Source organism: Cibotium barometz, chromosome 34 (genome assembly GCF_041138505.1).
Source record: "Cibotium barometz isolate CiBa-2024 chromosome 34, ASM4113850v1, whole genome shotgun sequence".
Classification (NCBI taxonomy): Eukaryota; Viridiplantae; Streptophyta; class Polypodiopsida; order Cyatheales; family Cibotiaceae; genus Cibotium; species Cibotium barometz.
The window spans coordinates 37,743,471-37,754,095 of NC_141079.1; the positions used below are offsets into that span (position 1 = coordinate 37,743,471).

The window sequence follows — 10,625 nt, forward strand, 5'->3', positions numbered from 1 at the left end:
GCCGTTTTTGGAGGTTTTGGGCCGTTCCGGACGCGTTTGCGGTGTCAAAATCACCAAATTCTGCACAAAAAAGTGTTGCTCTTATATGAACATTGAATGTAAAGCATGTGAAAGAATATATTTATTCCTTTTCACACTGACATTTCTAACGCAAGTATCCATATTTTCTTGCTTTTGTAGAGAGAGAAAAGAGAAAATAGTGAATTTCTTACAGGGCCCCAAAATGAGCTTCCATTTTTCCTAATGTAAGTTTCCCGTGTTGAGTCAAATTAAGCACTGGTGATGACGTTTCTCGTTGATGATGGAAGGTTCATCAACTCCTGGGTGTTGCCCTTTCATCAAAGTTTCAACCTTACAACCATAATTCCCTTGGAACTAAAAGACTTTGATTTCGCACAAGGTGCTGGTAGAGTCATCTACAATCCCTAGTCGACATTATTTATGGTTGATACTAGGATAGTATTTGATCATCTTTGAGCCCCCAAATTTCGTTTTCTTGAGTAATGAAAATATTCTTAGTAGATGCTTTCGCAGTAGTTCGTCTTTCATAAATCCAAGAATTTCACCTTTGACAAAAATATGAATGCCCCGAACTGTCCCTATCAATCATTACTCTGATCTTGAAGACCAACACAATAGGACCAAAATACAATTACGTTATTCTATGCTAATGTATTCAGAGAATATGCATGCTTTGAGCACTCTATTTTTTTCAAAGTAACATCACCGAATCCGTGTCCCAACCAGCTAAGGCAGTCACATGAAAGCCTGTGCTATGCTGCACGGAGGCACCCAGGCCACCAACGCTCAATAGAATGGCACAAAGTGAGACACGGCACGGAAGCACGATGTCAAAGCGCCCCCCTTGTCGATTTAAAAAAACAAACAAAGGGAGAGGTGGGTTGGGACTAGAGGAGTGGCTCCTTCTTCCCATGAGCATATGCTACTAGCCCCATGAGCCCGGTGGTCTCACGACGCTTCCAACACCCTCCACATCATCGTGCATGGAATATTCCAAGACCAAGCCAAGGTGAGGCACGAAAGTGACGATCGATGAAATTCCAACATCTCACCTTGAGCATGGCCCCATCATCAGAGGGGCAACGCGCTGGCCCTTGGGAGATCATCCCATCGAGTCGGCCTTCGCCCGTTTCTTGTCTTGGCACACCCAGATAATGATCTTTTATATTGGTACAAGCCACACACTTACACTCGAGTAGGTAATGCCATCATCTACCTTGATCACATCGTGTACCAAACGAGAACTCATCGCCGCCGAAAATGGGGCACCGGCCTAGAACACACCCGGGGGTGAGGGCACGGCCCATAAGGATGGGATGTGACAGCGTAGCACAAGGGGGTGTGACGGCGTAGCACAAGGGGGTGTGATAGCACAGTCCACATGGGGGGGGTTGACATGATGACTCGTCAGGAGGGGGTTGTAACGTATGACAGGATGACTCGTCAAGAGGGGGTGGGGGGTGTGACGGCATGGCACCGTGCACAGGAGGGGGTTGTAAGGTATGACGGCATGACTCGTCAGGAGGGGGTTGTAAGGTATGACAGGATGACTCGTCAGCAGGGGGTGGGGGGTGTGACGGCATGGCACCATGCAGGGGGGTTTGAGCATTAAATCTAGAGAAGTGTTCACTTATTTTTTGGTTCTCACCTAAAGGCAAGAATATAGTGAAAGTGGGGATTTTTTACAATTTAAGAGATTGGAGCATTTTTTCAAATCTAGAAGAATAGATAACCATGCATACATAATAAGGAAAAAGGACCATAAAAGTGGAAAACTTTTGGCAGCGTAAGAGTTTCAATCATTCTTCTTGATTTACATTTTCTAAGCAATCTTTGAAAAACTGATAATCATGCAATCATAATGACATAAAACCTCTACACTATGAACCTTGCCATTAATTGAGTGTAAGTGGTAAAGATAGGCTATTTAAAGTTATTGCCACATTTTCAAATATGTATCATGGTGTCTTTTAGGAAAAGGAAAATAATATAACTTAGGTTTTCTTTTAGATGATAGAGCCCAATTCATAAAAATCGAGTCATAAAAGATGTTTTACCTTCATGGGAAAAAGTTAGAATAAAGAGAAAGTAATAAATAATTTTTTCGTCTTATACCATAGCTATAGAAATGGTTTAAAACTTTATGTAAGAAGTTTTCATGAAACATCATTCTCAATAAAACTATCTTTAAAACAAATTGGTTTTGTGAAAACCACCTATAAAATTTAATTATCATTGAAACTAGTTATTTAGTTTAGAAAGCCTTCAAAAAATTTTGACATCTAAACATAGTTTTAATGTCTACAAAAATGGAAAATGCTAAATTTGTTGCCCCTTGACTCCCCCCCCCCTCTCTCTCTCTCTCTCTCTCTCTCTCTCAATATATATATATATATGTGTGTGTGTGTGTGTGTGTGTGTGTGTGTGTGTGCGTGCGCGCATTAAAGGTCTTCCACAAGCTTGGTGGTCCAAAAAAGCTTGGTGTTGCCCCTTGACTCCTCTCTCTCTCTCTCTCTCTCTCAATCTATATATATATATGTGTGTGTGTGTGTGTGTGTGTGCGCGCGCGCGCATTAAAGGTCTTCCACAAGCTTGGTGGTCCAAAAAAGATAATTTTGAAGACATTTACCAAGGTGAGCCAAGCTTTGGCATCACTAATAGCATGGAAGCTTAAGAAAGTTGTCAAATTATCTCATCGAGATTGTAGCAATCACTAATTTAAGACAAAGGAAGCTCGTATCAATGTTCAAGATAAACAATCTAGGCTTTTGAAAGGCACAAATGTGTGGTTAATATACAGGAGTTCACTCACACTCAACTCTAGCAAAAGCGAGCCAAAGTTGAGAAGGTACGAGCAGCTCGTAAAGCAAGCAAGTGGGTGATCTTTTGAAATAGCAAGGCCATCATCGAAAATTTGCTACACGAAAATCAGAGGTTTCACTCGTAACCAAATACACCGTCTAAGAAATTTCCCTTTCCTATGATCTAGTTCCAATCCTATCCATTCTATAACAAATGCTCCTTTTGGAATGTTTTCTTGTGCCTTTAGGTCATTATTGACCTCCTTTCAATGTTAAATCCATCATCATCATCATCATCATCATCTCTCTCTCTCTTCGACTCATTAATTAAATAATAGGCCTAACGTTAGGCCTATTATTTAATTAATGAGTCGAAGACTCATTAATTAATTAATGGAGCAGCCGTCTGAATATGGTTTATTTTCAAAATCTCTAAAAGGCAAGCCAAAATAAAAAGATTGCTAATAGTGAATTTTTTTTGCCATTCTTAAGAATACGGTTTCGCAGTCCACAAAGGACGCAACGCACACTTTCAAAACCATCAAAACCTAAAAGGTAAAGGTATATTTCTCTAACTTGTATTTAAAGTATTCTTTTCTACAGTTCCAAGCAAAGCATCAAGCAACAGGCAGGGCTGTCCTTCAAAATGTCTCTCCGGTCTCTCAGTGCTCAGCCCCCTTCTCACAACCTTGGTGTTGCTTTGTCTTCATTAAACGACCTCTCAACGTCCTTCTACAGTTCAACTCTCCAAGGGCTTTTCATCTTGGCACAAAAGAAGCGTAAGAATTCTCCGATTTTTATCTTTTCAAACAACAGTTAGATCTGAAAAATCATATAATTGCCCTGCATGTATGTATGTGTGAATCAGCGCTTTGCCATCGAGTTGCACGAAGGGCGTCTTTTGTGAGCTGATGGAAACCACAAAATCAACCAAATGCAAATGTGAACCCTTTTTTACTAGTGTTTTAGTTTAAAATGCTTGTACTTCAACTAAATTGATGAAACCTTGGGCCTTAATCTTAAAGGCTTCGTAGATCTATGGCCGATTTTTCCAATTTTTAGCCGGTGTACATACACGTGAATGCTATTTTCCGCAAGCACTTGCCATATTAACCCACCTAACCTACCTTCTCTCCTTGCCTGCTATAATTTGCTAAGACCACCCTTCCAAGGAGGTTAAGACCTTGATAATAAAACTACTCTTCAAGAGAGAGGAAAAAAATGCTATACGCCCTTCAAAAATGAGTTTTTAAGAGAGGGGAAGAATTGTGCCAAAACTTTTGGGCAGCCACCAATGAATTTATGTGAATGAGCCCTAGGGGTGGGCACAAGAAGAGGGCCCAACATACGTTCAATACCAAGTAGTTTAAATTTTAATTTTTCAAAACAGGTTGCAAAAGCATTGGATATTTATGAATGGGGACTTCTTCTTTTTAGAAAATATTTTTTTGTCAATTTGATGTCAATTTGATGTCTCTCCTTGCAAGGTAAATTCTTTTACCTTATACTTATTTAAAAATAATCACTACAAACTTACGTTTTTGTATTTTATGTTTTTCTTTATTACTTCACTTTATCATAAATACCCTCTTCTCTAGTGTGTGTGGCCCATATAATGAGTTTAGGAGGTCATTATAAATCTACAAGTGTGGATATTAAGAAACCTTCCTAGAAAACCCACCCATTTCACACCAATCTTTAACCTTTAACTAAAACTAGCTTTTACATTGTTAAACTTAATCTTTTAAGCAATATACTCTACCAACTTAAGAATAGATCATTATCAAACTATTCAACTTTCAAACTAATTATCATCATAAAAAATAAACCTTTTACTCTCTCTAAATATTTTCTAAAGAGAAAAGATACAATTAGCTTTTACAAAAGATTTTTTGCATGATTTATTATCATCATCTCATAGAAAAAATTTATAAATTAATTTTTCCATATGAATGCTTTTTTAGATAAAAGTAGAGTTTACATGTTTTGACACCACAAAGGATAAGAACTTTTCTTATAGATTCATTCATAACATTCTATTATAAGCAAAATGATGAGATCCAAAGTATATATTTTAGTAATAAACTCAAGGAGGCTCATTTACATACATACTTTGTTATGACCATTTGAGGTTGTGACAAAATGCTATAACCTGCTATGAAATTGATCAATTAGAATACAAGACCATAGCAAACTGTAAGTTACACAACATAATAGAATCCAAGGGCATCCATTAGAACTTTGTCACATAGTGGCTTTTTGGTTAAATCCACTATATAGCAAGACCAAAACATGTGAAATTGCCTCCTCAACTTCTCTCCATTTTTATGTGAATGTGAATAGCTCTATCTTTTAGCTAATGATCATGAAGTTGAATTTTCTTTTCAAACTCAAAAATGTTTTTTTCTTAAAGTTCTTAAAAAGTCAATTTTGTGGCACCAGTGGGCCAATGAGGTGGCATCATAGTTGCTTTTTTTTTCATGAGGTCTTATTCTATTCCTAGTTGCACACGAAAATTTCGCCGGCTACCATACTAATCACACACACACCTGAGTACCACAAAGAGGTACTACCTTCCAAATATTGGCCAAGCCATGGGACAAAACCTACAAGTTAGCCACTCGACTGATTGGAGTGAACACCCTGCAGTAGCACAGCTTTGGTAGAGCTATGTGTCATAATATTTGGCATCCATGGCAACCATCGTTCCTAATCTAGAGCGTGAGCTTGAAAGGCAAGCATTGTGCACTATTTATCATCGCACGATCACTGAAGAGAAAGGTGAAAGGCAAGCGCAATGATGAGCCCTCTCTCTCTTTCCCTCCCTCTCTCTCTCTCTCTCACACACACACACACACACACACACACAAGCAGCTAGAGAGAGAGAGAGAGAGAGAGAGCGAGAGCGCGCCAATCTCTTCTCATGGTCCTCCCTACTCCGCGTTGCCCTCCTACTCGAGCCTACTCCATGGCTTGCATGCCCTCCTACTTGAATCTATAAAGCGTGCGTACAGGGGAGAGCAAGGTCGCATCACAGAGAGAGAGAGAGAGAGAGAAACAGAGAGAGGCTATGGTGCATGCTCTTCTGCCACTCTCCATTGCTTGTAGAGGTAAGACGTCTTCTCTCACGCGCGTATACACAGAGTATGGGATGGAGATGGATCCTTCTCTTTCTCTCTACACCCTTAGTATAATAGGTCTCCAAGACTCATAGTTGTTTTTGATGGCCATCATGCCAATTTTTGGGCATTTTGACCGTCAAATAGTTGAACTTACCTGTCACTAAAAAGCTACTCTTATGCCTTACCCATTGATTTCTTTACTAAGCCCTCTCTCTCTCTCTCTCTCTCTCTCTCTCACACACACACACACACACACACACAAGCAGCTAGAGAGAGAGAGAGAGAGAGAGCGAGAGAGCGCCAATCTCTTCTCATGGTCCTCCCTACTCCGCGTTGCCCTCCTACTCGAGCCTACTCCATGGCTTGCATGCCCTCCTACTTGAATCTATAAAGCGTGCGTACAGGGGAGAGCAAGGTCGCATCACAGAGAGAGAGAGAAACAGAGAGAGGCTATGGTGCATGCTCTTCTGCCACTCTCCATTGCTTGTAGAGAGAAAGAGAAGGATCCATCTCCATCCCATACTCTGTGTATACGCGCGTGAGAGAAGACGTCTTACCTCTACAATTGAGAGAAGACGTCTTACCTCTTCTGCCACTCTCCATTGCTTGTAGAGAGAAAGAGAAGGATCCATCTCCATCCCATACTCTGTGTACACGCGCGTGAGAGAAGACGTCTTACCTCGAGAGAAGCAGAGACAGAGAGAAGACGTCTTACCTCTACAATTGAGAGAGGAGGAGAGACAGAGAGAAAAAATCGTGGAGGGGGGAAAGCTGAGGCAGAAGATGGGGGGGACAGGTAGCATCTGGGCACCTTCTATTTTTAACATTAAATAATGTAAGGTTCACTCTAAAATGTCAACTATTCTATTATTGAACAAAAATGTAGTTTACCCCTTAAAAGCTTCAAGACAAGAAGTGGGATACTGGTGTAAGACCAGCAGATTAAGTAGTTTGTTTTCCTCTCTGTCTCTATGATGCCAACGTTTTTTTTATCCCTTCAAAGGAAAATAGGGCACTGAAATCATAATTTTTTGCATGTATCCAATTGTGAATACAGTCATGGAAAAGATCATGTTTGCAGGTTCAAAGGTTTGCATGTAGAAGCTGGTGTCATTTCACAAAGGAAAAGAGATGAAGATGGCTAGCAGAGTTAACCTCGAGGAGGAGGAGGTGGTTGATTTTTTGAGCAAATGGTGGATTACAATGGCTGTTATGGGAAGCCTGCTCCTACAGCTGCTGTTGCTGCTGACGGGTGGGACGAGGAAGTGGAGTATGGCATGCCGATTTGTTGCTTGGAATGCCTACAATTGGTCGGATTACGTTGCCACCACTGCATTGGGAGGTTTGGCACAAGCCGCTGTGGGTGGTATAACTCAGAAGGTGTGTTGGCATCTACTTTGATTTGCCAAGTTTTGTACTCATTGTTAATATAATCGAGCATCAAAGTTGATCAATCCTTGTTTATATTTACATCAAGTCGATGTTATTAAGTGGCCACAATCCTTGTTTATATTTACATCAAGTCGATGTTATTAAGTGGCCACAAGAGAAGTTTGTGCATGATTCTGAGGAATCCACCAGTTTTCCTTCACCCCTTTAAAACTGTCTTTACTCTCCAATGTGTGTTTTTCATTGCTTTAGTGAAGAGTGTGCAACTTCAATTTTATTCTCGAAGTTATTGCTCTGGTGATTAATAGGAAACTTTGTGAAAGGAAGTTGATTCTCAAGAAGCTGTACTCAGCCCTTCATTAAAACAGTCTCTACTTTAAAATCCCTCATAAATCTCTCTCAATTGTTTTGTTAAACACTATGCAACTTTTATTTTGCTCTCAATGCTTGCACCTGGTCATTCAAGTAGGTACATAACAAAATGTCAAGATTTGCACGACTCACTTGCACATAACAAAAGTTTAATCTCCTTTATACATTGAGCCACGCAATTAAATACACAATTTATGAAGGTAATGCTTTATTGATGTCCTTGCTATCTACCTGGCAGTAGCATCTCTTGTTTTGGTCCCTTAAAAAATTGTTGATGGAAGAGCACAGAATTCAAGCTGCCCAGAGAGACACATACTACACTTCAAGCTTGTGAGAGCTTCAGTTACAAATGTGTATATATATGCGACTCTTGTGTCGAGAGTTTTCAGAATCTTCTTTAAGTGCTTGCTGGTTGATGCAGGAGGTGTATGCAATCTGGGCGCCCATGCTGCTGCTGCACTTGGGGGCGCCGGACAACATCTCTGCGTACGCAATGGCAGATGCAGAGCTATGGCAGCGCCACGGCCTTATCATGCTGCTGCAAGTAGCCACCGTCGTCTATGTGGTGGCCAATTGTGCACGTGGCTGGACGTATGTGCTGCTCAGCATTTGCCTCACAGCCCTTGGCAGTATGAAGTATGCCGAGCGAACCCTCGCCCTCAAGCGTGCCTCGCGTGCCGATGTCATAGAATCCACTCTCCCCATCTACAGGTACATGCTAGCAGAGGCCAGCCTCGATCTAGACATCAGAGGTGCAGTTAACGGCATCAATAACCCTATATCCTCTTCCCAGAGCCTACCTGCTTCACGTACTCCGCATCCTACTCCTTCCTACTACTACATTATCCGAGGGGAAAAGCAGTGGCTGCGAAATTTCTTGCAGGCAGGGGAGACTAACTATATCCATAACTTTCATGACGCTGCTATGGCCACTCCTGAACTTGTCACTCTGCAAGATATCCTCTCTTCTCAACAACTGAGCCGAACACCTTCCATAGTCTTTTTGTGTGTGGGGTTTGCCCTGTTCAAGCTGTACAAGAGAAGGCTTTCCAGTCTTTATATGTACGAGTGGAGGGAAGAGAAAACTCGCGAGCTCTTTCTGAAAAAGCACGTTTTCCAAAATGTGAGGGAGATTATATTCGTGCTGGATGCAGAGCTGAGGTTTCTGTTCGATAGCCTCTACACCAAAGCAGCCGGAACTGCCTTCTCAAAGCTAGGAGTAAGCTTCAGAATATTTACCACTATCCTGCTGCTGGTATCCAGTGTCTTCATTTTTGCAGGCTATCTAGATCTTCATCAACAAGCCATTCAGCAAGCTAGAAAGGTAACCTTCAGTCTCATAGCAGCTGCACTGGTGATAGAAGCTTACCAGCTTGCAAGGATGGCTCTATCCGATTGGAGCAGAGTATGGCTAGCATGTACCTATATAGTTGTGGGTGAGAAATTACAGAAGAGATCAGGGCGGTGGAGCATGTGCTGCTGCTTGAGAGGCTTCTGGCTGGCTGCTTTGTTGAGAATGATCAGGCTTTCCAGTCGTTTAGCAAGGCACAAGTACTGGAGAAACAGGATAGGGCAGTATGCAATGGTGGATGCGGACAATCAATACACATGGGGATGCGTCAATGCCAAGATGGCAAGGCTGTTCGGTCGTAATCGGCTGCTATCCAAGTATGAGCATAGCACGCAGGCTGTGGATGAGTTCAGAAGCTATGTGCTTACTAAAGTGTTGACAACTTGCCAAGAAATTGGCGTAAACCAGGATTTAGCTCACCCAGCATGGTTTTTGCCCAGGTACGAAAATAGGCACAAGCCCATTTTGCTGGCTGCTTTGGGTGACGGCGGTTACTTGGACTTTGAGCATCTTGTGGTCAACTGGCACGTGGCTACCTGCGTGTGTGAGCTACTTGCAGCACACCCAACCATTGATCACCTGCAGCGTGGCGGTGCAGTTGCTCATCTTCAACACACGAATATTCAAATTTTGGATGACACAAGCTTACATGTTAACAATGAATCGGTTCATGCACAGGCTGCAGGCACAGAAGAAATAACCCTCATAGATTTGCAGCAGATGAGCAAGCTCCTCTCCGGATACTTGATGTACCTGCTTGTGTACAAAACAGAGCTGCTGCCTTGCCACGCTGACATTGCCAGAGAGGTAGCTGCTGAGACAGAACGGGACATGCGTACACTTACTTGGAATGCAGAGTTCATTATACCTACGCTGATTTCAATGGCACAGAATAACATTGACCTGCCATTCAATCTGAGGAGTGGGATGAAGGTAGGAAGCCTAGTGCAAGCCCTACCAAGCGAGGTGCGATGGAGGCTACTTGCAGATGTGTGGGTGGACATACTTATGTGCGCTGCGGCCGCCAACAAGCCCGTCGAGCAGCTCCAGCAACTCACTCTCGGTGGAGAGTTCCTCACTCATCTTTGGGTGTTGCTGGGCCATATGGGCTATGGAGCTCAATGATCCCCCATAATTCTTGAGCGTCAATCTGCTGGGCCGCCGCATCAGCGATGCATTCTGCGATGCACGATTCAATGATTTTGAGACAATTTCACATTGAAATCAGAGACCTCGGTCCTCTGTGCACCAAATAATCTTTGTGTATATGCTTGTGCACACAAATAGTTCATGCGGATACTTGACACTTTTAAATAGACATTAAGAACTCAAAAATACATCTTTTTTTCTTTTTTGGTAGAATGAGAAGTGCCTAAAGTGCAATACTTTCAGCAAAGTACACCATGATATTGTTTTAGCTATTACAACCACGTTCTCTAAAACTTTGAATCAGCCAAGTGTATGCAAAGTAACAAGCATTTGAAATATCAAGACCCTTGCAAGTGCTACAAAAGCAGGAACCACACATGAGCAATGCCTATGTAATTTTCAAATGAAAGAAAGTTTACT

The 10,625-nt window shown here is 41.9% G+C and overlaps 1 protein-coding gene across 1 annotated transcript; it reads left to right on the forward strand.

The window, feature by feature from the left end:
* Positions 1-6,952: 6,952 nt before the first annotated feature.
* On the forward strand, positions 6,953-10,280 carry LOC147618988 (uncharacterized). Its single transcript, XM_086774196.1, has 2 exons — positions 6,953-7,324; positions 8,127-10,280. The coding sequence occupies exons 1-2, from the start codon at positions 7,076-7,078 to the stop codon at positions 10,179-10,181; spliced, it is 2,304 nt and encodes a 767-aa protein (XP_086630322.1). The 5' UTR covers positions 6,953-7,075; the 3' UTR covers positions 10,182-10,280.
* The last annotated feature ends 345 nt before the right edge of the window (positions 10,281-10,625 follow it).